Source organism: Elgaria multicarinata, chromosome 2 (genome assembly GCF_023053635.1).
Source record: "Elgaria multicarinata webbii isolate HBS135686 ecotype San Diego chromosome 2, rElgMul1.1.pri, whole genome shotgun sequence".
Classification (NCBI taxonomy): Eukaryota; Metazoa; Chordata; class Lepidosauria; order Squamata; family Anguidae; genus Elgaria; species Elgaria multicarinata.
The window spans coordinates 101,819,647-101,847,533 of NC_086172.1; the positions used below are offsets into that span (position 1 = coordinate 101,819,647).

General features: G+C 42.6%; 1 protein-coding gene across 2 annotated transcripts; it reads right to left on the reverse strand.

Annotated features, from left to right (window-relative positions):
• Positions 1–169: 169 nt before the first annotated feature.
• TCP11L1 (t-complex 11 like 1) lies at positions 170–26,058 on the reverse strand. Of its 2 annotated transcripts, none has more exons than XM_063117319.1 (10): positions 25,404–26,058; positions 19,166–19,325; positions 16,416–16,551; positions 14,976–15,096; positions 12,578–12,798; positions 11,361–11,497; positions 10,194–10,381; positions 7,643–7,824; positions 5,101–5,273; positions 170–3,536 (listed from the first exon to the last, which is right to left on the reverse strand). In XM_063117319.1, the coding sequence occupies exons 2-10, from the start codon at positions 19,317–19,319 to the stop codon at positions 3,325–3,327; spliced, it is 1,524 nt and encodes a 507-aa protein (XP_062973389.1). In that variant the 5' UTR covers positions 19,320–19,325; positions 25,404–26,058; the 3' UTR covers positions 170–3,324. The 2 variants fall into 2 exon arrangements, with proteins under 2 accessions (XP_062973389.1, XP_062973391.1); XM_063117321.1 differs by having other exon boundaries at positions 16,416–16,548; positions 25,404–26,001.
• Between the last annotated feature and the right edge of the window lie 1,829 nt (positions 26,059–27,887).

The window sequence follows — 27,887 nt, forward strand, 5'->3', positions numbered from 1 at the left end:
CACATACATACAGAGACTAAAGGGAATAAACAGGAACATCCTACACTTACAGCAAGTACTACTGGCAGTAACAAAAAGAGCTGCAAAAATGATAAAAAGTTAGAACTGCATGCAACATGGAAAGAAAATGTGGTTAATCACGAATTATCTTGAATGGCAACACACAGGCTATTGCATAACATTATTTATTACAGAATTAATAATTACAGAATTATTTATTAATGATGCAGAGGGTATAGACAACAACATACACACTAAGAAAAAAGCAGCACATTCACATTCATAGCTTCAAGGAAATACACAAACACATACAATTCAGACAATGTTGATAAATACTGAATTTCCATCTATAGTGTTTCTCCCTTTCCTACGTCTGGGCAGAGCAATCCTTTCAGTGGAAGCAGGAAGATCCGAAGATGGATGAATTGCCTTATCCAAAGTCCTACCAGACTCACACAGGTAGGAGGGAAGAGTGGTGTTTTCCTTCCTTCCAATACTTCGTTGTGATTAAAACACACACAAGTTCCCCATCATTGGAAAGGCAATAGCTGTGCAAGTTTCTGTGGGGGCTAGGAGAGGGCAGTTGAAGTCTGATCCCCGCCCCCAAGGTGGAGCCCCCCTCTCTCTACCCTTGGAGGAAATTTGAACTCTCTTACTGATACTTCCAGTATAAGAGGCAGTATGCCTATGCACACCAGTGGCTGGGGAACATGGGCAAGAGGGCACTGTTGTACACATTCCACTTGTGGATTTCCCATGGGCAGCTGTTGGCCACTGTGAGAACAGAATGCTGGACTATGTGGACCCTTGGTGTGATCCAGCAGGCCTCTTCTTATGTTCTTACTGCTCAGGGACCATAGGATGGCAGCCTTATTGCTGCAAAGTACCCAGCAGCACTCATTCTTTAATATTCAAATGCTTGGGCCTTAACTAACAATTCATTTGGCTAATATAACCAAGAAACAGGGATTGTATTTTGGAAATTTTAGGTAAAGAGACATGAATCTAGGCAAAGTTAAGCATTCTGAAGTCCAGCTGATTTCAATGGGGGACAGTCAAGCGAGTGTTTAACTTTGGCTGGATTGTGACCAGTCTTTTTCCATTAAAAATACTGGTGGATATTTTGGTGGAAGCCAAGGTAAACGTTAATGATTTTTTCATAGATAGGAAAACCTTTTGGACCCTGAGGAGTAGAAACTCCTGGGTTATTGGGTCTGGTTGATTAAGAAGTTAAGTTCACTAAACTGCTGTATCAAAAGTTATCGTTTAATTATTCAGAATGTGATCAAACTGTTTGCTTTTGAGCAATTCTTAAAGTGAAAGGGATTACTTAAACTGGAAGATGGATGCTTGCAGCACTGTGCCCTTTTAAAGATTTACATGTCAAATTAGATCACATATAACAAAAAGTCACTAAACATTCAGGAACCATAATTATGTATTCTGTCTCTCTTAACCAATTTCTACACCTACTACACAGACTTATTATTAGTTTTCCCCATTTTTGACCCAACATCTATGTTTCCTTTAGTCATGGCCTCTGTTGCTGGAAAGCAATTCATAGCTGACCTCTTTAACAAACAGTTATTTTTCTCAAGCAACCAGGATGATACACATATTTATCCAGGATGTTACATGTGTTTGTGAACTCTTGGGAAGAAGAAAAACCACCTAGCAGTAAGATTTCCATAAACTCCATGGAACATTATAAATTGTTCATTTCCTACGATAATCTTCATCACTAAACATACAAACAACATTTTGCACCCCATCCAGCAAGGATGATACATGCATGGAAGTAAACTTCCTGCCTGTGGATTGCCTGCTGGATCAGGCTCAAGCCTGTGAAAGGCTGGTCTGTCAGACAAAGAGGAAGTGCTGGAGTGGAAGGGGGGGGGAGGCAGAAGCCACGGGTGTCAGCGCTAGGCAGTGTGCTTGCAGCCTACAGCTGTGTGCAAAGAAAGCTTGGATTGGGGGCTTGGTATTTTGTTAGAAGGAGTCTCAAGCTAGGTGCTGAGCCCAATTTTTCAAATCAAAAAACTTTTATAATATAAACTCCAGCATCAGATTATGGATATGTCTTTATCCAACTGCTTCAGTTATAAAGTCTTGCTTGTCTATTAGCATTTTATGCCATCAGTAACTGAAAATCAAGTAACACCGCTCTTATCAAAAGAGATTTTAGTTCTCAAACTTCAAAAGAAAGAAAACACCACCTGGAGTCAACAGAATGTCATCCTTGTGAATACTGAAGTACGGAAGAACCAGAAAATACTCTGCAAAAATATAGTTATATATGTTTTTGGTAGAATATCTGCAGGTACAGAAACAAATACCATAGAAAAATTTGTGGCTGGCAGAAAGGTTCGGAGCCTTGGCTTGCAGACTACTTATAAAGTGCTATAACTACCAATATCCACGTTTTGAATACGTAGAAATGTAAGTTACTGTTATAGTTGTTAGGGCAGGCTTTAAGAACCATATAACTTAGCGTAGAAAGAGGAGTTGACTCCTTCACATCAAGTTCATGCTAACAGGATGTTTCAACAGCTATCGTTTTTAAGTCTTACCAGTGATTACATTTCAAAGCGCAAGGTTAACTCTTGCTTTGAATTAAAGACTAAGCTGGTGTATTTTCATGCATCATGGTGTATCCACTCTGAACTCAATTGTTGCTTTGAGTTATTCAAATGTTTTGCAGGAAAGCCATTTTCCAAAGGTTGCAAGGGTTCTACAATAGATAGAAGTTAACCACCCTGATCCAACCACAGTGGTCCATGCACAAAACCAGTCTTCCATATACGAACCTGCTGTGACAGAATGTGACCAATTAGCGCGCAAGGAGGAAGGTGGGAGAAATTCTTCCCGCAACTTGCCTGTGTCCCCTACACATGTGGCCGGAAAAAGCAAGGTGGGCTAAGGTGGCCATTGTTAGGGCCTTTGGAACAGAGCCCCTCAGAATACTGATCACTTTTGGGAGTAGGATGAAGAGGATACAACTCTCAGGATGTCCCAGTCCACTTCTCCAACCCCCAAAACGGCCCAAATTAATCTGCGTCATATCATGTTTCACTCAGACGTTTCTGAACAGTGTTGGACTGCAGTTGTGTGTGGGAGGGGTGGGGTTAGGAATGGAACAGGGGACATGGCAAGACTGATTGTACGATCCCCAAGAAACAGGGTTGCTTTCCAACCCTGATAATTCTGACAGAAACGTAAGTGTAACAGCAGGTGTGCAGGCTTCCACTAACCTACTCTGGATTAAAGCCTTATCATTTAGGGTAGTGTATAAATAAGTTCAACATTTGCTAGTTTTCATCTTAGCTAAGGTGATTCTTCTTTATTCAGTATTTCGCTGAGAATGACATCGTAATAAGGACTGAAGACCATCTTGTTGTAGTCGACAAGGCGGACGTACTTGACAGCAATTTCCTCCAGCTCTCTCTGAATAGGGCCTAGTCCACCAGGAATAGCAGGGACGGGTTTTTGATGACCAGAAGCAAGGTAACTCTCCAAAAATGACTGAATTCTTGAATCTTGAAAAGGGAAGTAAACAAATTGGTAAGACTTACTAAAAGATCCTGGCTTCCTCTTGAGAGGACAAACCAGACATACACATCTAACAGGTCCATGATGATACTTATTTCAGATTCAACAGTCTTATCCCAAGCATAAACAACCAAAATGTTCCTGAGTTCCTTTAACACAGGGGTGTTGAACTTTCAGCCTGAGGGCCAAATTCAGTTTCAGAGAAGCTCTCCAGTGGTGGTCTGGGGGAGGGGGAGAGCAAAGGGGCAGGGGCCAAATGCCAAAAACAGCAGCAAATTTTAGCTTAATGCTCTTACTGCCAGTAGCAATGCCTTAACAAAGGCATTTCAACCTTGTAGAATGGGTGGAAAATGCACAAAAGCCAGGAAACTATCAAACAATGAAGGCAAGGGGAGGGTTGGGGCCAGGGGAAGAAACATAGCCATCTGGATTGGATCACCAGGTGGGCCAGATCTGGCCTCCTGGCCTGAGGTTTGACACCCCTGGTTTAGCATCTTAGGCCATAGCCAGACAGGGTGAAATCCCGAGGCAATCCCCGGGATCGTCCCTGTGCGTCCACATCATACCCAGGGGATCCTGGGATTAGGGAGGGATGATCCCTCCCTTGCCCTGGGATCTCGCCTTACCCTTTGAGCCTGGTTTTTATGCGGTCTGGCGCCACAGTTTGTCCCGGCTCTTCGTGGTTACTCGTGAGGAGCCGGGAGCCGCGCACGGGGCGCAGAGCTCCTCAGGAGCACTGCGCCCATTGGGGGTGGGGTGGGGGGAGCAGGGGATTTAAAACAAAACAAAACACCTACCTTCTGCGCACAAGCGCTCATCGCTGCTGCCTCTTTAAAAATTAAAAAAAATGGTGGGCACAATGCCTCTCCTTCTGAGGTCGTCATGCGCCGCATGTAAACAGAGGGGAGATCTCGCAATAAAAACATAGCGAGATCTTCACCCCTTCACCAATAACAGGTAGGTCTAGCTAAGGCCTTGGTCTCTTCATTCCAAATATTGCTATGCATCTCAGCTTCCCTGTTCCAAGAGGGAATCAATAGACACAAAATAGAAGCCTCAATTCCAATAATCCCTGGAGAACATCCTCCACCTCCCAAAAGCTTTCCTTTTGATAGGCGGAGGAGCTGTACCTCGGTGGCAGAGCATCTGCTTTGCATGCAGAAGGTCCCAGATTCAACCTGTGGCATCTCCAGGTAGGGCTGGGAAAGAAAAATGCCTGAAACCCTGGAGAGCTGCTGCTGCCAGTCAGTGTCAAGAATAGTAGGCTAGATGGAACAGTGGTCTGACTCAGTGCAAGGAAGATTCCTGTGTTCCTCTTGGGTATCTGACCTCCATCTCTACCTTGATAAAGTAGGCTTTTTATGGTAATTTAAGACAATGTGATTTCTCATCTAAAAGGGAGTATATACACCTGTTTAAAGCATTTCTGTTCTCTGTGTGTCACAATATCAAGCTATCTCAAATAAAGGTTTGATTTATAAGTTCTGTATGATATTAGCAGGAAAAAGAGCAGTCTGCCTCCCACAAAGTCATTTGGTCTACTAAACATACCTATCAGTTTGCATACAGTGTTACCAGGATTGGCCACAGCCTGGATCTGTCCTTTAAGCACAGTTTCTTTCTCAGGCGTGAAAGGTGTGAATCCATGTTGGGAAAGGCAACTATTAACTTCAGCACAGATTTTTTCACTTACGACAGCCAAAGCTTCACTCAAATTGAAGGAACTAGAGAAGGAAAGTTTAGAATATTTAAGGATGGTAAAGAAATTCATATATTTTAACAGCTTATGAAATGAAATTGACCATTATTATTATTATTATTATTATTATTATTATTATTATTTGCATTTGTATACCACCCCATAGCCGAAGCTCTCTAGGCAGTTCACATAAGATAAAAAACACTTAAAAACAATATACAAAAATTAAAAACCACAAAAACATACAGTATACACATACATTTAAAACCACTATAACAATTTTAAAAAACCATGAGCCTAAAAAACAGACCCAGGCTCATTGCATATTGCTAAATGCCTGGAAGAAGAGAAAAGTCTTGACTTGGCGCCGAAAAGACAACAATGTCGGTGCCAGGTGGGCCTCGTCAGGGAAACTGTTCCACTGTTGGGGGGCCACCACAGAGAAGGCCCTCTCTCTTGTTGCCATCCTCCGAGCTTCCCTCGGTGTAGGCACCCAAAGGAGCACCTTAGATGTTGAGCAAGTGTACAGGTAGGTTCATGTCTGGAAAGGCGTTTCATCAGGTATTGTGGTCCCAAGCCATGTAAGCCTTTTTAGGTAAAAAACAGCACCTTGAATCAGGCTCAGAAATATACAGGCAGCCAATGCAAGCGGGCTAGAATCAGTCTTATATGCTTGAACCTTCTGGTCCCTGTTATCACTCTGGCCGCTGCATTTTGCACAAGCTGCAGCTTCCGAACCGTCTTCAAAGGCAGCCCCACGTAGAGTGCATTGCAGTAATCTAATTTGGAGGTTACCAGAGCATAGATAACTGAAGCCAGGTTATCCCTGTCCAGACAGGGGCACAGCTGGGCCAGCAACCAAAGCTGGTAGAAGTTACTCTGTGCCACTGAGGCCACCTGAGCCTCAAGTGACAGAGATTTTAAACCTGCCATACAGGGCATACTGCCCTCACAAGGCCACTTAAAAGTATTACAAAAATATGAGCATACATATTGCAATTAATCACATACCCCACATATCATCATCACCAGTTAATGATGGGAATAAATGTGTCTTCAGGGTTTGTTTGTTTGTTTGTTTTTTTAAAAAAAGTCAGCAGTGATAAAGCCATACGTATCTCCCTAGAGAGAAAGTTCAAAAGGTGTGGGGCAACCATTGAGAAAGCTCTATCCCTATTACTCACCAGCCTAATGCCTCTTGCTGGTGGGCCAGAGAGTAGGTCCTCTAACACTGATCTTCATGCTTGGGTAGGCACATACAGGTAGTCCTTCAAATAATGTGGTCACAAACCATTTAGGTCTTTAAAGGCAAGAAGCATCTTGAATTGGGCCTGGAAACTAACAGGCAGCCAATGTAAATAATGCAGAATAGGGGTAATAGGAATAATACTTCCACAAGCATTCTAGCTTCTGAATTTCCAGTTGCAATTTCCAAATAGTCTTCAAGGGCAGCCCTACATAGAGCACATTACAGTAATCTAACCTGAATGTAACTAAGACATGGGTCATTGAGGCTTCCTCTAAATAGTGCTGCACCTGCCAAACCAGCCTAATCTGGTCAAAAGCACTCTTGGCAGCTGATGCCACCTTGTGCCTCCACAGACAATATTGAGTCCATTTGTTTCCTAATGTTTGCCAGTCAAACAAAATTATGAGCCACATGAATACCCGAAGACTTGCTGAGTGAGTGAAGTGACATTAGTGAGAGAAGTCCTCAGATATCAACCACCAGTGTAAAAAAGAAAAGCGTAATCCGAGGGATTTATGCACACAAGGAAGTGTGTGTGTGTGTGTGTGTGTGTGTGTGTGTGTGTGTAGTGGAGGGAGCCATTTCATTTCATATAAACAAGTTGATCTAGATTCTGGAAAACCAGGCCTGTACATGTCACAAATTTAAACTGGCTAGAAGGAAGATTCGGTTAAGAGATTCTCCCCATCTCCAGCTTTATATTTTAAGGAGGCATAATCCAAGGAGGCCTATACCATGTGCTTATTTCGAACATGTAGATTGCTCCCAGATTAAAGATGCCCAACAAGTTGTTTTTTGGGAAATCGTGCTACCCATAACTTTCAAAGCCTTTTACTACTAGGGGAAGCCAGAAAGAACATGCCTGGGTCCTTTCAAAATAGGCCTGAGTTCAGACAAATGGTCACTTCCATACCACTTCACATCACACCATAAAGGAGCCATTAGTTTAACTGTTTTAACTACATCTATTGCTTTTAAATTATATATTGTTTTAACTTGGATTATGGTTTAATTTCTTTTTAACTGTGTATATTTATTGTTTTATACTGTATGTTTTTATCTGTACGCCGCCCTGAGATCTTAGTGATGTAGAGCAGGATATAAATATTTTAAATAAATAAATAAATTAGTTGCATGATACTCACGGAAGATGTAGCCCTGTCAGCAGTACCTGGATGATCATTTTGAGCTTGTCGGTAAAGCCTGGCAGACCTGAAAGCGCTGTGCCTGCAGCATTGAACGTTACCAGAAGAATAGCACCAGTTAAGATCAGCTGGTCTAGTTCCAGCTGCATTTCCTGGAAGCGGCTTTGGTCCATTAGCACAGTCTGCCAAGAATATTTTCAACACAACAGAGGAGAGTAAGTTAAGGATGCAGGGCGGACGACAAAATGCTGTGATGATAAAACAGTGGTGGCACACAGCAAAAACCAAAGGGGTTTATTCTGAGTAGCTACAGTAGGGTTAATTTCAAAACGCCTTTTGACCCTTAAAACTTCTGATATTAAGCTGGGTTATAAAGATATGAACACTTTTCTGAAAACAATACAGAACTAGATTTTCTACAAACAAAAGGCCAGTGCACACCAAACAACCACAATATGGAAACCACTGCAAACTGGACACAACAATGGCTACATCTGCATGGCAAACCGTCTGCATGCCTACAGCAGCTTGCTATGGGGATAAAATATTTTGCAAAGTATTATGCAAAACTTTGTTCCAGAGTTTTATGGAAGAGGGAAAAAACCCATGTTCATGGGATGCTGCTGTATGCTAAAAGTTGGGTGGGGGTGGAGAGGGCCAGGATTCATAGCAAAGTTCAAAGGCAGACTCTTGAATATATTTAGGATTCAATTGCAAGAGTCCCAGTACTGGGAAAAAGGCGGGATATAAATAAATAAATATAATAATAATAACACTGAAAAATATAGTTGTTTCTTCAAAATAATTGCAAGTGGTCTGAAATGTGGGTGTGGGTCGAGAGGGGTGTCCCTCCCACCTCACTAAAATTATGCCCGTCAGCTGGCAACATGGAAGAGTTGCCATGGGGAATCACTTCAAAGTTGTCTCCACACAGTGGCATTTTCTCTGGAAGGGTATCTGGGTATTTCTCTCAAGCAATGTTTCATAAACCCACCATAATCATGTTCATTCTGAGTATCTAGAACAGGGTCAGGCAACTTATGGCCCTCCAGATGTTTTGGCCTACAACTCCCATCATCTTTACAATTGGCTAGGACTGATGGGAGTTGTACAGCAAAAAATACGGAGGGCCACAAGTTGCCCAACCCTGATTTAGAAGAGAGCTAATATCCTATGCATATTTAGACAAAAAAAAGTCTTACAACTCCCAGAATTCCCCAGTCAGCCATGGCTAGCTGGGGCATGTTGAGAGTTGTAGGACTTTTTCTGTCTAAACATACATAGTATTGTATCCTGGAAGTCTACTAGTGAGTGAAGATGGCAAACTGTTGGTAGAATTTCTAATCTTGCAGAATCCATTAAGAAAACTGGGGTTGTAGCAAAGACATCACACTAGATGTCACCACTGTTGATATACATGATTTGATAGGGCAGAGTACCAAGTTCAACCAGCTTCATAGCTGGCTGTGATTAACAGCTCCTGGCTGGCATGAAGCCTCTCTCGAGGGAGGAAGAAGCAAAGTGAGATAGCATAAACATACAAATTATGGTACAGTAATGGGGAAATGCATGACACTGAACTCCACCTGAGCACCTCGTCTCATTTCTCAAAGCAAGTCGCACTTTTTCATGGCACAACATAAGAAGCAAACTACGTCAGCAAGGCTCAATGTAGTTATAGTTCACAGTGCCATAAAAGACAACGTGGCCCAATCTCATTTCAGCACCAACCTGGACATTGTAAATCTGCACTAAACTCAGGTCATTTGGTGCAGAGTACACATACCGGTGAACAAAGTGTTCAGGCTTTTAATCAGCTGTTTGTTTTTATTTCAAAATATATAGTTCCTGGAAGACATTGATAAGAGATTGCAATTTCCCACACATAAATCAAAACCTTTCTCATGTACCAAGGGATTCAAACAGCCAAAACAACTGGTGAGCCATCAAAATATAGTTACGTTGCAGCAATTCCAGTGGTTGTCGCATCTCATTCATTCATTCATTCATTTATTTATTTATTACATTTCTATACCGCCCAATAGCCGAAGCTTTCTGGGCGGTTCACAAAAATTAAAGAGCCACTGCCACACAGCCACTACTGCGTGGCCTCAAGCTGTTAGCCGGCTGGCCAAGCAGGCAAGGGGGTGGGGAGGTGATGGCGGGAGAAAGAGAGTGTCGTGTCCTCTGGGCGGGAAGATTGGCACCATTGGCCACTCTCCTCCTCATTCCGCAATACCTGAGGCACCTGCGTCAGGCGGTTTCATGGAGGGCTGAGAGACGGAGCTCCCCATGCCTCCAGTCCACTTGGTTTCTTTGCTGGGTGTGGAGGAAGAAAAACACCCTCCTCTAATCCCAGAAATATAAAAGACTTCCTGGGGACAGAGAACTCTTGTTTGTCCTGCAGCAGACCCCACACTCATTTGGATGAAATCCATTCCCATCTATGGCGACTGGGCAAGTGGTTAAGAACAGACTGATGTATACTAAGTTTAATTCAAATATTTGTCACTCGAGAGATTGTAAAGATTATAGCAAATCAAAGAGTTACCTCTGGGAAAGGCTTTTGTAGATGATTCCATCTCAGCAGTTTAAGATATGCATGATTCTGTACAGCTACAGGAGACAGTGCAGGAACGCTACTGGTAGATGCGGCACCATCATCAATAGCAGGTACAAGTTTTGATCTCAGGTCATCTGTAGCTTCTTGCAGCCACTTAGTGACAAAATCTAAGGAATCTGGTTTAAGAGAGTGAGAGGGAGGGAGAGATAGTTATCAGACCATTTTAGTATTAACCGATTTCCTCTATTTATTAAAAATATTTTTGTTACTAACCTTCACCCAAAATTTTGTTACAATAGTAACAAAAGGAAAAAAAATCTAAACTACAACACATGATAACAGACCCAAATAAAAGACATAAGATAAAACACCATACTTAAAATGCCTGGGAGGCCTAATCTACACAAAGCAGAAAGTTGCACTATGAAAGTGGTATGAAAGCAGCATATAAGAGGCAGGAGCCACACTACTGCTTTATAGAGGTATAGAAGTGCCCTGACAACTGTTGGGGCCTACTGACACACCCCATATACCGCTTTCATAGTGCAATATCTTGCTTGGTGTAGATTCGGCCCCGGTATAGAAAGCATCCCATCCACCTGGAGCCTAAAAGGTAACACTGTTGATTCCAAGCAGGCCTCCTTGGGGAAGATATATCACAACTGGGGCTCCCCAGCCATGAAAGCCTTTTCCCTAGTTAGCATCAGCCTCACCTGTGACAGGGCAGGCATCTGAAGAAGAGCATTGGGAGGTGAGTTTAGACAGAGGCTCCTAGTATTCTTTCTTACGGCCCTTTTTCTGGTTTTCAATTGATTGAAAATTGTTAGTTGATTAATCATTTGGCTTTTACTATGCTTAAAATTCAACTAGATGAGCGCATTACATTTTGCACACTGCTTGCCACAACATATTTTATTAGCACAATTCATTTCCCATAAGACTGCTTGAGTGACAGGGGAATCCTATGTCTGGTTCATCAGAAGTAAGTGTCATAGAGTTCAGTGGGCTTTCTCCTATTCATGTTGCATTATTCTAGTAAACTTCTCCAATTAAAGGCTGAAGAGCTGGACATTTTACACTGAAACAGCTTAATACGTTTGCACTTATAACAACAGAGGCAGATCATTTAGGAAAAGGAAATAACAAAAATCATACTTGGCTGTTTCTCATGGAGTTCCTGAAACTTCTTCCTTTCATATTCAACTGACTGCTGCATTAAATGTGGCCTAATGCTACTGACAGCAAAATTAGCCATGTCCATTTTCATCAAGTCCAACACAGAGAAAATTGCCCTGTAAGAAACAAAAAGCCATTAAGTATTTAAAACAGGTGTTTGTATGTCTACGTGTTTGCCTTAAACCTAAGTGCATGTATTAATAACTTAAATATTTATCAGACATAGTTTTAAAAAGGGAGCTGCCAAGGAAAACTAATCCCCATTTAAGGAAAAGAAAACAAAACAACGAAATTCTGTAGACACAACTATGATTTGCCCTTGGGGAATCAATAATAATGTACGCTGCACTGAGATCCTTGTGATAAAGGGCGGGATACAAAAATGTCTTAATAAATAAATAAATAAATAAATAATAAAGTACTTTGCAGAGAGCAACTCTACTGGAATTAAACATTATATAATGAATTACCTTTAGGCTGCAAACTTATACCCATTTACCTGGGAGTAAGCCCCACTGAACTCAATGGGACTTACTTCTAAAGAGACATATATAGGATTGTCCTGTCAGTAATTTTTCATATCACTATGGCCCATTTTTCTCTGAGAATGATAAGCCTGCGTCTGGGCAGCACCAATTCAAACTGGGGGTGGATGGGGCTTGCATGGTTGAATGCAACCCGCCCCCTGCCCCCCCAAAAGGGGAAAAAGCAGGGGGGAAGGCCCAGTGTGGTGTAGTGGTTTGAACACTGGATGAGGACTGGAGAGACTTGGGTTCTAGTCCCCCCCCACTCGGCCATGAAGCTCACTGTGTGCTTATGGGTCAGTCTCTGATTCTCAGCCTAATCTACCTCACAGGGTTGTTGTGAGGATAAAATGGAGAGTATCATGTATACCACCTTGAGTTCCTTGGAAAAAAACCGGAATAAAAACGTATATATTGTTTGGATATGTCTGTGTCTGTGTGTCTACTTTGTTTGTAGCTCAACTGTTTTTATATTATGCATAAGACAGCATTTTAAGTTTTTTAATCTTTGTAAACTGCCCAGAGAGCTTTGGCTATTGAGTGGTATAGAAATGAAATGAAATAAATATCCTCCCCATAGAAAAATCTATTCACTGCTAAACTTGGGTCTATAAAAAAGATCAAGTATTCAAAGATATTCAAGAAAGCTTAGGAAGAATTTCTTTCTAGTACCTGAACAGGGGAACAATTTCATGAATGTCCTTCAGCTTCTTAATTTCCTCATCTCTAGCTGGAGCACAAAGGGTCCCCATCATTCCAGTGATGAATTCTGCCAGCTTAGAAATATCAAGGGCTCCATTCTCTGCTTCCTGCTTTATCAGCTCCAGGTCGAGAGCTTCAGTAATCTGATTTCTTAATCTAGTATGGCCAGGTAGCAAAAAAGACAAGAGAGTCTGAAAGAGAGCAAAGTTCCTTTTATTAGTTCCTAGTGGTATTGCATCACTATGCTTTTGTGAACCGCCAGGGAGCTTCGGCTATTGGGCGGTATAAAAATGCAATCAATAAATAAACACTACTTCAAAGTGAACAACACTTAAGGCTACACTTCCATTACTATGAAAACTGGCATTTTTATTTATAAAAATAAGGTCAAATTACTACAGATTTTAATCAGGGTTTTCATCCATTGTATACAGCAAAAGGTGGGCAACTTTTGCTCCTGCTGCTGAATTTGCTACCAAAATTGGTTGGCCTGGTAGAGGCAAAAAAAAGCAGCAATTTCTGTCTAATACAAAGCAATCAAGGAAGACACAGGCCTTGTTTCAAAGCAAAATCATGCTCCCTGGAGTTTATGGGAGCATAATTTTGCTTCAACACAAGATGTACGCTAGTGTTAAAGAGAAATTGCCACTTTTTCACCATTGAATGATGCACGTGGAAGGGGGAGGAATTGCTTACTCCTGGTGTATAGTACAAAAAAACTGCATTGATTTCTGGATCATCTAGGACTACAGCATATATGTGCATGCATAGATGAATTCAGACTGGCGCATCCTTCAATTGGTGGAACTACACATTCCAATTCATCTCATGTCCTGCAACCCTCCTCCTCTGCAAAGGGGTCTCAGGATGGAAGCTCTGCAGGGAAGCGGTAGAGAGTGGGAGAAGGGGTGCTTAACCCTCCTTTCATCTGCCACTTTTCCCCCTAACAGGATTCCAGGCTTCAGTTTCCATCATAAAATGTATCTGGAACCCAGAGAGGTGTGTGTGTGTGTGCATGCGCATACAGAGGGAAAGCAGTGGGAAAGAGAGCGGTGAAGCACCCACTTCCCTGTGGCATCTTCCCTGCCAATTTCCCCCTCCCAAGACCACTTTGCAGAGAAGATAAAAGGCGGAGCCATAATATGTAGTCCTGGCCTAAAAGTTACTGCAAAAAAAGAGGAACTGAAGTTTTTGATCAGTAAGTTGGCAGAATAGTATGCCCAACATAATTTCTCGCTAGTGTCAGGTCATAAGCACGGTTATGACCTGACAGTAGCAGACAGAGATAGCTAAGCTACTGTTATCCATACTCTCATAATCTCTCGTTTGGATTACTACAATGTGTTATATGTGGGGCTGCCTTTGAAAACGGTCTGGTAACTTCAACTGGTACAAAATGGGGCAGCACGTTACTAACAGGGACTGGCCAATGAGACCCCATCACGCCAGTCCTTTTCCAGCTTCACTGGCTGCCAGTCTAGATCCGGGCCCGATTCAAAGTGCTGGTATTAACATTTAAAGCCCTAAACGGCTTGGGGCGAGGCTATCTGAAGGAATGCCTCCTCCCATATGTACCTGCCCGGACCAAGGTCATCCTCAGGGGTCCTTCTCCGTGAGCCCCTGTCAAAGGAAGTGAGGCAGATGGCTACCAGGAGGAGGGCCTTCACTGCTGTGGCACCCTGGCTGTGGAATGAGCTCCCTAAAGAGGTTTGCCAGGCACCTACACTATATTCTTTCAGACGCCAGGTGAAGACCTTTTTATTCTCTCAGTATTTTAACAGTCTATAAATTTAATTTTAACTTGGCTGTTTTAAATTTGTATTTTAAATTTGTACTTCTGCACTGCTGCTGATTTTATGCTGGTTGTGCTTTTATATTGTAATTTATATCATGTTTTCATAACAATTTGTGCCCCTAAAAGAAGATTGCCTCACACACATGAAACAGGTAACTGCTGAAGTCAGGATACTAGGACAAATAGACCATTGGTCTATAGAACTCCCCTGCTGAATCATACCAATGGTGGATCTGATCCCACGTGTTGTCTCCAACAGAGGCCAACCAAATGTCTCTTTTAGAAGATATTTGGTTGGCAACAGTAATCGGAGGTACCTCTGAGCACACCTCAGCATCCTTTACTTAGTTGTCATGGAGAAGCAGAACAGACCCGTCTATGGACTGGGAACTGGTTTGAGAACAGGCAGCAAAGAGTAGGAATAAATGAACAGTTTTCACAATGGAGAGGAGGAACTAGAGGAAGACCTGTTCAGGAACCTGTGCTGTTTCAGTTACTCTTAAATGATGTAGAATTAGTGATAGACAATGAGGTAGCCAAATTTGTAGTTGACAACAAATTATTCTCTCTTACCTCTTTGATCTCTCCCACAAGTTTAATTGCATGGTCGTATGATGGTGGATCTTCTTTTAATTGGGTTTCCAGGGAATTCCAAAAAGCTTTGTGGACAATATCTCTTACTCTTTTTTCAAGGCTGGCAAGCAATACAACAGGAGACGAAAACTGAAATGTAACTCTAATACAAAGCCAAGTATAATGAATCTGTGGTACTTGGAAGAAAAAAACTTTCTGACTAGCAGTTAATGAGGACACAAAATGGTTGACATTATAGCGGTGGAGTGTGTGTGTGGTGGTGGTGGGGGTACAGGGGAATCTCTTGGCAGGGGACTACACACTTGCTGACTCCAAGAGGGAGTCATAATTCAAAAGGAGCAGGCAAGAGAGAATCTATTGCCAAGATCAAAAACAAAACCGATTGTGATGACAGCAACATAAACTCAAGTGTGCATCCTTCTCCTGATACATTTGGGATGGAAGGGGTTGCACTTGGAACGCTACAAACCTTCCAACTTTTGAAAACTATCTCCATAAACAGTATATAAAATAGGTTCTCAAATGAGATGATTGCCTCTGTCCCATGTACAATGGCATAGAAAAATTGTGTACGACTTTACATATCTTTGAGAAGTGGGAATAATCATTTTGCTAGTGGCTGTGGAAACAGAACTGTGTATATATTCTGATGTAAATGTTTCTCCTAGATAGAAGATTATCTATGGAGAATGCCCTTAAAGAAACATTATTTACAAATGTGAATGCATATAGATTTTGCATTCAGCCATGTTTTTCATAGGTAGTTTTCAATGGGGGGGGGGGGAATTTATGCAATCTTATTTATGCACACTTCCTAGGAAGTAAGTCCTGTGGTACTCTGTGGGGCATTCCTGAGAAAACGTTCATAAGATTGGACTGCACATGAAAGAAATCATAGAATCATAAAATAGTAGAGTTGGAAGGGGCCTATAAGGCCATCAAGTTCAACCCCTGCTCAATGCAGGAATCCACTTTAAAGTATCCATGACAGATGGTTGTCCAGCTGGCTGAGTCCATCATGAAGTACTATTGTCGATTCAATTTGAATACTTTGGATATTCCCATTTCCCTTACTACGAATAGAATATTTTTGAGCTGGACTGTACAGTAATCTTCATGGTCCCATGATCCTGTCCCTGAGGGTGAGAGGGTGAAATTTGTGAGATCAGGAAGATCTAACCTTTTCTATGCACAGTGAACAAAGATTGTGCATGAGAGACCAAGATCTGTTTCCACTGTTAACATGCTGGTGTTCTCTCATTAAATGACTGACTAGTCATCATTCCTTAGTAAAGTTTTAAAGAGATGTTTTAATGGCTAAATTATCACTGCCGTAGCCACTACCTATGCTTCTTTTCCTTCTAAAGATAATCTATAGCCTTGATCTACGCTTTTTCTGCCTGTAATAAAGCCTCTTACCTGTTTTCTGGCAAATCAGCTGGCTTAATCTGGAAGCCTCCATCGACAACAATTTCATGGGCTAATACCATGTTAGTTACGCCTTTGGCTGTTTCCATCAGCTCCTCCACTGACACAAACTGAGGGGGACTAGCTGCTGGGTAATGAAATATACTTCAGCAAAATATCCTATTCACTTAAACATTAAGGTACAATCTCTTCATTCAAAAGCAGAGCAGTCCCCAAGGCACAGGCTATGACAAGGCCTTAAAAGGTCCTGAGAAACCTTTGGGGTTTTTTTTTAAACACCTAGAAATTTCTACTCTTCCTGGTTGCTAAGATGCTGGTTCACATGATCACTATGTATAGGATCCAAATCTCAAAAGCATGTGAGTGTAACACAAGAGTCAATGGAGAGTTCCACTGTGATGTTAATAAATGTATATTCAACTATAAAGATAACAATAGTATGTGTAAATCATCTATTACTGCACGTAATGGTAATTTTCCTTGACCTTTAGGATCTACACGATCTACTGGGATTTTTATACTATCAGGTCAGCTATAGCACACTTAATTAATCCCTACTGGATCCTTACCACACTTAAATGAGGTTTCCTCAAATGGGAGGGGCTCCCTTAGAGAAGTATTTAAGGCTGTTTGCCTTCCTCCCTTTCACACTGCTACCCTTGAGGATGAGACGGAGTCCAGCAATTTGGTATGTTGTCATAATTTTTTCAATGTTGATTGTAGCATGAATTGGTAAGTATGAATAATGATGTATATCTTTATTTCACAGAATGTCATTAAGTGTAAACCTACACGCTGTTGATAAGTTGTACAAAGTTGGGGGAAGTTGTTCACTACCAACCTCCAAAAGACTTTTCTTCCATCTATTGAAAAAGGATTTTCCATGAGTGAATTGTCATATGAAATACATCTGGTTACTGAAGAAGAAACGTGAAACGTTGTTAAATTTCCGGAATCTTCGTCTATCCTCTCCTCTCGCATTGTAGTCAATTTGGCTTACAACTGTGAAACAAAAACTTTTGCCACCACCAACTCACCAAGCTAACATGATGCCTTACAGGTGGAGAAGGTGAATGCTCAACTGTGAGTGTTTATCTCCAGCCTACGTAGCTATAATTATGCTTTACAGGTGGTGAATTTATATGTTCTATTGTGATTGTTAACTAGAAAATAGATAATGTTAGGGGTTGATATACAGGTGCTGGTGTACCAGTATTATAGCATATGATTTGTGTGAGTTATTTATTCATTTTGTCTTGGTAGTGGGTGGTTGTTGTTTCAGTTTGTTGGTAATTCCATCAACTGTATGTTGTAAATGGATGTGTATTCTTGTTAATTGTGCTGTAACACTCATTTGCACCTCATTGAAGTGTTCACATACCCTGATTACATGCAGCAATAGATGATTTACATATACTATTGTTATCTTTATAGTTGAATATACATTTATTAACATCACAGTAGAAGTGGACTGGTCCATGAAGTCATGAAGCGACTGAACGAATAAACAACAAGAACTCTCCACTGACTCTTGTGTTACATTCGCATGCTTTTGAGGTTTGGATCCTATACATAGCATTCTTAGAGTAGGGTTTCTCTCCCCCCCACACCCCTTTTTCTTTGGTTCACATGATCAAACAGCCTACTTTTACCCTACCCTGTGCCTGCTTACCCTACCCTGTACCTGTTTGCATTCTCTTCCCCTCCTTATTGTTTTACTATGATTTTATTAGATTGTAAGCCTATGCGGCAGGGTCTTGCTATTTACTGCTTTACTCTGTACAGCACCATGTACACTGATGGTGCTATATAAATAAATAATAATAATAATAATAATAATAATAATACAAGGTAGGCTGCGGCACCTGTGGGCAGCCATTATGAATATTCAAACTGTGATGACAGTTTGCCATATAATCCGAAGCTGGTGCAGGTGTTTGTTCTGACTCTATACTGTTAGCTTCACCCTACCCGGTGCCTGTTTACACTTCCCTGTGCCTGTTTACATTCTCCTTCCCTCTTTATTGTTTACTACAACTTATTAGATTGTAAGCCTATGCGGCAGGGTCTTGCTATGTACTGTGTTATCTGTACAGCACCATGTACATTGATGGTGCTATATAAATAAATAATAATAATAATAATAAAGGTGGGATATGCGAGAGTTAACAACCCTCGCATAGCCCATGGCCTGTTTTAGGCTTATACGAGGTTTGTTTAACCCTTACAAAACCCGTACTCGCTTCAGCAGCACATATACTAACCCTTGCAAAATCCACCCCTGCCAGGTTTGGATGACATGACAAGCTGCAGTTGCGGCTTGAATATTCAAATGACTTCTGTTCATGCAACACTCTCTGTCCGCTGCTCTGCATGTCTCCCCAAATCTTGTCTGGAGGGTTCACCAACCCTTCAGAGCAGATCTGGGCTTTAGGGGAGCTGAGGAGAAAGAAACATCACTGGATACAACTCAATGTAAATAAGGCAAATGTGCCTAAGTTTAACAGCTCATTTCCTCAACATCCATTGGAGTACGGAGTTCCTGATCCTGACACTGATTCTGCACTTTGTTGAAATAATACATTTTACTGAAGAAAAATCATGTCCATACAGTTTTGTTTAGAAAATGCCTACAGTGAGAAAGCTACCTAGCTGTACAGAAGAGAGAGGGGAAACTACTGGAGGTACATTTTGCTTCTGTTAAGGGAAAAGATTTTATTTGAAATAATAATTTTGCTTACCTTCAAGTGTGTTGCCTCTGCTGGGACTCGGTATATTCTGTCGAATCTTTTTTCTGACCGACTGTTCCGTGTTTTCCAAGCTGTCCTGCTGGTTATCCTCTGAGTCACTTGATTTTTCTTCACTTGTACCAGACATATTTGGTTCCTGCGACATTCTCAGCTTTTTGGGTCGAGGAGGAAGAAGACATGAAACTAACTCATGTAATACCATCACTGTGACCAAATGCTTTGCTAAATCAGCAAAATTATGCAACTAATGCAGTTAGTCTAATTAGGATGTTAGTACGGTAACAGATCAGAATTTGTCTTCCATTTCAAAGTTTTGAAGGAGAGAAATATAGAGAAATTAGGTACATTTATTAAGAAACACTGGATAAAATAACATAGTTTGAATCTTCCCTATGCATCATATTTTCCCCTGATAATAAATATTCATAAACATAGGACATGGGCCGATATACCTTATCAGCTTCAATAAATGTTTCCAATAGCAAGGGGGATTCTGAGGCTGTGAAAGCAACGCTACCGAATCTAGATTCTAATAAATGTTACAATTGCAATTACGAACAATAATAGAATTAGGGTGCAATTCTATAGACTGCACCCTTGCCACTCAGACGTCTCCTGACATGCGGGCTTTCGAGATTCCTATGCCCTGCCAGGCTGAAACCGGCGGGGCGGGAGGAGCAGCAGAAGCAATCTTTACCTCCACATCCTCCCATCTCTTGTATTTTGGTTAGATGGGCTTTTCAGCCCATCTAGCCAGAGTACTTCAGAGGGGGAGGGAAGGAGGCTGGGATTAACTCGTACCCTGGCCTTTCTGGTCTCCTCCCCTCCCACCAGAGCACCTCTTTTCCTCATCCTCCAACGTCACTTTTCCAACCTTGGAGAGGCAGCTGGTGCAGTTGTCTTTATGCTGGCTGAGAGAGGGAGGGGGTCTGAGGTTGTATCTCCAATTTCTCCTTCCAAGGTCAGAGGGCTGTCTTCTGTCCTCAAAAGGGTTTCCTGAGCCATCCTAGGGTCCTTGGATGTTTGCCCAAGGACCATGGGATTGTTCTTTCTAGCCCTTACAAATCTGCAGATAAAACTGAGAGTCAGTGAGTAAAGGACAGAACTGAAAGAGATGCGTAGGAATTTGGCCCTCAACTATTCAACCTAGAAATAGACCTGGTTGTTTAAATCCAATTTACTTACAAGTAAATATGCTTGGGAACGCAGCCTCATCACAACACATGGGAATTTAAAGGTGGACTTTCACGCAGGTTTCCCTCCAATATGGCATCGTTTCTTAATCATTCCATGAAACCTAGCCCAAAATTGATTATGGGGACTTGCCTAATCAAACAAATATCCAAGAAAAGGATACAAACTAGATTCTAATTGCAGAAACAAACATACCTGCCAGATCAGTTTTCCACTTGAAGTGCTCTGCTATTTTCACTATTTTTTATCTCCTAGTGTGAGTAAAGAACAAATCCCGGTTGTTTTCTATTCACAATGCCTCTTTCGAACCTGCTAGCAGCATTTGAGAAGTGTTTGGAAACCACTCAGCACTAATTTACATTCAGAAGTTTCTGTCCCTTAAAAAATGTTTTGTACTGAGTTTATCAACAAGCTCAAACTGCCTGGCAAACTTTATATAAGGTCAGATAAAATTTTCAGTGTCAGCATTAATCTGGTAAGTTTTGACAGACATTTTAGACAAAGATCCTAAAATAAGTAGAAAAGGTATTGCAGACAGAATTTGTCTGTATTTCCTGTAATGGCAGAAATGTGCCTAAACGATTTCTACCAGTGCTGCCTTCAGTATAAAAAATATGTTTACTTAATCCATAAACTATTCCTGCCCACCCACCCCCCAGAGCTTCATCAAAGTGCATAAAACAAAGTGTGTAGCGTTGTTATTTTGTTTGTTATTCCCACTTTGAAAACAAAAATGACAGTGTAGGCCAATAATGGATTAAAAAGAGCACTCCAAACAAGTGAACTGTTTTCCAACTCTAATTAATATTTAATATAACATAATGTCACAAGATATAATTTATGACTATTCATGGTCATAAATTATCAAGCTCCCTGATAATCATAAATGCTTTGAATAGTGTGGTCGCAACCCTATAATATGTTGAATTCTTCTGAGAATGTTCAGTGGATTGTTAAAGTAAGCTTCGCATAGCTGTTATGTAAACAGAGAGCTTCAGCTCTGGGGCAGTATATAAATTTAATAAATAACTAAACAAAGCAGAAATCAAAATGGCAACACTAAAGCCACCATTTTCCTTAAGAATACTAATTTCCCAGATAGGCAGGTGGAAGAGGGAAGCTGAATTATCCCTTTAACCATGGTTTTTGTTATGAAACTGAAGCATCCCAGCAGTCATCTCTCTGGCAGGCCTTATTCTTATTTCAGAGACTCACTGGGGGGTGGGGCGGTAGTGACTGTGGCAGAGCAGTTGTTTTTTATTTTTAAATTAATCATTATATTTATATCCCACCCTTTTTCCTCTTGCCAGCTGGCTTACATGGTACTCCTCCTCCTCTCCATTATCCTCACCATAACCCTGTGAGGTAGGTTAGGCTGACAGTCAGTGACTGGCCCAAAGCCTGATGGCTAAGTGCAACATCCAGTATCAGAGGCAGTAATCCTGCATACACCAGTTGCTAGGGAACATGCCTGGCTGGCTGGCTGCTGTTGCACCTGCTTGTGGGTCCCTGGTCACCAGCTGGCTGGCCACTCTGCTGGACTAGATGGACACTTGGTCTGATCCAGCATGGCTCTTATGTTCTTGTGTCACTGAGTGAGTTTTATGGTGGAGCAGAGACTAAAATCTGAATCTGTCGAGTCCCAACACAGCACTTTAGCCCAGTGGATAGTTCATTCAGAGTTCTGTCTGAAATCCGGAGTGGATTCACCACCCCACTGACATCGGAGTCACCTGCCTCCACTGCTCTAACCACTACACCAACACTGGATGAAAAGATTCAGGTCTCCCACCAATGCTAGGCTTTGAATCATCCCATCCACTTTACATGGATTCTGTGACAGATTTGAGTTTACCACACTGATTTACCACTGTTATGCCTCGTTTGACCCTCAGACTAGAGACCTATTTAGGTGTTAGTTAACTATTTGCCTCAATGCATGAGCATGAATGCGCTGAGCAGCCTGTTATCCTTCCTCCATGCTACTTGCACTGAGTAGCTTCGCCCCCAGGCATCCATGAATCAGCGTGAACATTTGCAAGGGGTGAAGCTTCTTCACGCGTATAAGTGAATGTGCAAACACCTCCCCCATGCAGATGTTTGAGCTACGCATGCGGGCACTGGGGGTGGAGCTACTCGCTGCATGTGACATCAGGGCTGGGGTCACTTGGCATGGCCCCATCCCAGATTGTATGTTGAGGTAGATCGTTTCAATAACATCTGAATAGGGCTCAGCTCTCAGTGAGGTGGGAAAACCTGTGCCTGAGTTATCCCACTTCAGACTCCAGAGGAGGGGGAGATGTTCACATCACTGTAGTACCTCTGCGGCCACAAACTACAGTGGCCATAAAGGTACTAATAACTCAGAGGCCCCACAATATCTTAAAATCACGTGTGGCCTGGTTATTTCTGCTGGCGATGGAAGCCGGCAGAAGTAAGGAGGAGGAGGCGGTGGCGGCGGCGGCGGCAGCAGGTAAGTGAGGAAAGGGAGGCTTTTCTGGGTACCAGCTGTGCAGCCGGCACCTAGAAAAGTCCGAGTCGCCTCGGAGTGCCCAAATCTTGCCTTGGCTTCGGCCCAGAGGTGAGTCGGGCAACTCCGGAAGCAGCCCCAAGGCGGATCGGGGCTGCTTCAGGGGCTCCAAACCATCCTCCAAGGTGGATCGCGGGGGGGGGGGGGGGTTGTCCCTGCACAGCCCTAGTTCTTTTCCCATTCAGTTCCCTTCTCAATATTTCCTTCCTCATAATCTTGGTATCTTTCCCACACTCACAATTTCCGATCATCTTATCCTCACTGTCCCTCTTTGAGCTACCTTTTCCCACAACCTTTTTTGGCTCTTCCCCCACCCACCCCTGTTCTTAGCTCAAATTCCCCTCTGCCCTCCATTCCTCTTTTCTATTCATTATTTTCTTCCCCCATTTTCAGCTTTTTCAACTCTGTTTTTCCTCTTGTTCATTCATTGTTTCCCTCCTTTTTAACCAGTAGCCTTCCCTGGAAGCAACAGGGCTTAATTTGAATCAGAGTATAGCTTCAGCACCTCCATTAGTGGTGGGGCTCACACTAAAAGATATGTAGCTGCAGTAGTAATAAGAAGAGTTATTCCCCTCAGCACTGGGTAACAAAAACAGCAGCCATTCACTGAAGGAAAGGTGCTTATGTCAGAGGTTATAATTTTCACCAGGTTTGAGTTCTGGCATTTCTCAAGTAACCAGTACTGGGAAGGAATGCAGTAGAGGAAGTGGAGTGGAACAGACACCTTGTCTTCTTCACCAATGGAAACAAGCTTTCTCCATTTCTTCCTAACACCTGCCTCATATTGATAGAAATGACTAAATTAATAACATTAAAACCAGGTGGAATCATAGCCAGGTGGCTTTACTGGCCTAAAAACATACACTGATGTTATTTTCCCCACTTACTCTATCTACTATCATACACACCACCAGGACAAAGAGACCCCATTACATTATTACAGGGTTTATACGTATACGTTGCAAACAGTTTTTCCCCCTGAATCAGTTGGATTTGGCCTAAAACAATTTTAAAAATAGATGTTTCTTGATTTTTGTTTACACTACAGCATGACTGTGCTCTTTTCTAAAGGTCTCTGCTATCAGTTTGGCTACCCAAACAAGCATGCAACACAAGCTTAAGGGAAACAGTGACTTCCATCAACTCTCAACTACTAAACTGATTATATTCCCCGCCCCGTGAGTGGACCATAAAAACTTCTAACTGGACAGACAAGACAACCTTGAATAGAGATTGCATCTAAACAGAGTGAAAACAAGGAATACTAGAGAAAATAAGGGCTATTTCCTCTGGGAAGTTGTGTCTATGATGTTCTGAAACAAGGAAGATCTATTAAGAGCTGTAGATCTCTGATGAGAACAATGTCCCCTGAAAGCACTTGAAATGCCAAGGCAGGGTTGCAGGCCTAGGGTCCCAATCTGTCCCTCCCGGGTCTCCCTGATGGCCATGCTTCTTTCCTTTGCCCTCTCTGCACCAGGACCACCTGTGGTGTGGTGGCTTTCAGGCTCTTGTGAAGTTTTTCCCCATTCTAAAAGCTTGTCCTAAGGTTTATTTACTAGCAGTTAAGAGCTTTAAGCTAAAATATTGCCACGATTTGGCCTCGCCCCTTTGCCCCGCCCACGAGCAGGCTTCGGAGCTTTTCAATCTTATACCCACGTAACTAACTAGGAGTAAGCCCCAATGAACTCAATGGGGTTTATTTCTGCATAGACACAACTAGGATTGTCCTGCACATCTGCTGTTATAACAACGAGTAATGCTGTAAAATAGGCATATTTCCCTTGAATTAGGGTGTTACCCTTTCATTAGACTCCTTCAAGAATGACAAAAATGATGGGATCGCCCAACTCTTTCAACGTATGCGAATGAGCAACGTGAAAATTTTAATCCCCAGTGATGGGAGCGGGTAGCGGAGTCATGCTGGATGCATTTCTACAGAGGACGAGTGTGTGCTCGTGAGGATGCGCGCGTGCGTGTTAAGAGCCACAACGCAATCCTGGAACCCTGACTCAGCAAGGCTTCGAGAGGAAATAACCTGCGCCACTTTTGCTGCAGCACCAGGCTTAAGGAGAGTTGAGGGCGCTTCTTGCTAGCAGAGTCAGAGGCCGGGTTCGGATGACACGCTAATCAACCGGGGGTAGGGGGGGGGGAATAGGAACAAAATGGAAGACAACCGTTGATTAGGGTGTCGTCCGCACCCGGCCAGAGCTTTTCGAAGCTACCTAGACCCCCCTCCCCCCCCAGCCCTTTCTGAATCTGATGCTGTTTTTGGATGCAGAACAGAGCTGGCACAGAGGAGAGTGAGAAAGTCTCTTTTGTTTCCTCGACATCCTAAAAAAACCCGGAAGCAACCTGCCAGCAAGAGCCCAGCTGGCTCCCCAGCCGTGCTCTGCCCCATGCTGATGTGCGGGAGTCGTAATAAATGGGTTGCATAGGGAAGAAAACGGCAAGCCCACCCTCACTACGCCCCCTTTCCTCCCCTTCCCGCCCCCTTTGCTCGCTTACCTGAGCGGGCGGTTTATGGGGAGGGCAACTTTGTGCATGGACGGCGATCAGCCCCCAATTAAGTGCGGCTCCGAGCGCGGGGGGGGGGGGGAAGGGTGCGGCGTCGGTGGCACAATAACAATGGCAGAGAAGCAACGTAAGCCGCGGCAGCTGCTGGCAATTCTCCTCCGCTCGCTCCTCACGGCCAGCCGGGGGGTTGCAGAGGGCCGGAAGCTGCCAGAGCCTCGCAGGGCGCCGCCATGTCTGCACGCTGCCAAGGGGAGAGCGGCTGCCGGGAAGTGGGAGACACGGCAGCGGCGGCAAAAAGAGCGCGGAGTTCTGACGAGCAACGTAGGAGCGGCGGCGATGACAACAGACAGCTGTCAATCAAGAGACGGGGTTGTGGTCCCACGGCGTGAGGGGTGAAAAGCGCCCCCCTGCCCAGGGCTTTCGAGAGAAGACCGGGTCCCTGCGGAGCCCATTCCAGCAGCATCCAGACTTTCTAGCCAGTGTGAGGGCGGGGAGGAGCAGGGACCACCAGGCAAGGAGAAATGACTCCCCTGCCCCCTAAACAGGAATAGTGTCGCCCTATCTTTATGAAAAGCAACTAAAAATCTCAAGGCAATGAACTGGCTTTCCACAAAAGGCTTCCTCAGCCTCGGTGTGTGTTTGTGTTTAAAGGAGCAGGGCGAAAGAAAGGGGTGTACAAAAAGATGGTACAGAGCAGAAAACCTCATCCGCAGCGTGTCATTTATAACTGAGTTCATTATAAATATGCAGCCTTTTTTGGTTCTCACTACAATCCTGTGATATAGACTGCTGGTAAATGTCAAAAACGCATTGCAACGAAGAATCATGTGGAACTTTGGAGACTAACACATTTATTCTGACATAAGTTTTCATGGACTCTAACGCACTTCATCAGGTGCTATAGTCCACACATTTTTTGCCAGAATAAGAGCACAATCTTATGCATGTTTAGATGGGGTGGGGGAGGCCTACAGCTCCCAGCATTCCCCAGCTAGCCTTGCTTGCTAGGGAGTAGTGAGAGTTGTAGGACTTCTTCTGACTAGATATGCATAGAATATTGCCTTAAGCTGCCATAAGATTCTCTGCAATTGACTAACATGGCTATCTGGAAAAAGGGATTAATTAGGTTTGCTTGTTTTTGTTCAGTGCAATCCATTGCGTGTTTACTCAGATATAAAGTTCTGCTGTGTGCAGTGAGATTTACTTCTGTGTAATTGTGCATAGTTAATCACTATAAACTACCCTTCAGTTCAAGTACAGTGCAGTTAAGAAAGTATAAACAAATACCATAAAAGGCCATATGAAATCAATAGAAATCACAGATGCAGCTTTCAATAAAAACTAACAGGCCAATGTGTTGGAATACCTGGGCAAATAAAAGTCTTCACCTGGCACCAAAAAGATATCAAAATTGTGGTCAGTCACATGGTGTCATGGCCAAGAAGACCCACTCCCTGTTCCCTGTCTGTCTAACTTCATATGAAGAACAAAGGGTTTGGGAAGCTTATGTGGAAGGAGTTTAGGTTCTGAGGTTTGTTTTAGTTTTTAAAGTGTCTGTAGATGCACACTTATGGAATTTGTATGTTTCTGCTATACTACTGTATTTTGTTTTTTGAATTCTTATATATAGTAAAAACATACATTAATGAACTAATACTATTCTCATTTATATTTATAAATATTGCCAAAGTCGCCCAGTGAAACTGGTTGAGTGAGAACCTAGACTAAGTCCAATAGGTCAGAGGTAGACAGAAGGAGCCAGAGTCTTATAATAGCTAAGGAGTGCCAGACTAGAACCAAAAAGACGAGTTCAAGTTCCTCTAAGCCATGAAGCCCACTGGATGATCGTTGGTGATTCTTAGCATACTTCGCAGGGTTGTTTTGAAGATAAAGCAGGAAAGAACCACATATTCCAGCCTGAACTCCTTGGAGGAAGAGTAGGATATTAAAGTATTGAATAGATCGTGATCCATAGGTGGACCACAGGACAAATTTTGGTGGATCACCTAGTGCATGCTGGTTGCTGGGATTTCTGTAAAGAATGCATCAAGGTGCTTCTATGTTCTTAAGTGCAGACTCAGGATCACTTAGCATAGATTGACACAGCTTAGTTATACCTTAACTGTTAAGAGATCCTAAGTATGTAAATTTAACACGCAGCACTGGATTCTGATTTTTTTTAAAAAAATCATGTGAATGAAGTGAGCCCACCTCTGCCATAGGGGACAGCACTTAATTTTGAGAATAAAAGCACATTTTTTACCCTATACTCATTCTTAGAAGGATGGGGTTATGGAGAAATTGTTTTCTTCCCTCTATGTAATAATTTTTGCTGTTCAAAACACAAGTCTGTTTGTTGATGTCATTCTGTTGGAAGGATCCTTAACGTTCTCACTAGGCATGTGAGATGGATCCATGGGTATCTTTTATTCTAAATACATGTTTTGTTGAGTTCAGATGGTTAAGTTTGTAACC

What these genes read in the sequence shown, in the direction of transcription:
- TCP11L1 (XM_063117319.1), bottom strand. Translation starts at nt 19,319, where the DNA reads ATGTCGCAGGAACCAAATATGTCTGGTACAAGTGAAGAAAAATCAAGT. An exon ending in ACTCCATGAGAAACAGCCAA is followed by an intron (nt 10,382 to 11,360) that starts GTATGATTTTTG and finishes CTCTTAAACCAG; the next exon opens with ATTCCTTAGATTTTGTCACT. An exon ending in CTGACAGGGCTACATCTTCC is followed by an intron (nt 5,274 to 7,642) that starts GTGAGTATCATG and finishes TTCCTTCTCTAG; the next exon opens with TTCCTTCAATTTGAGTGAAG.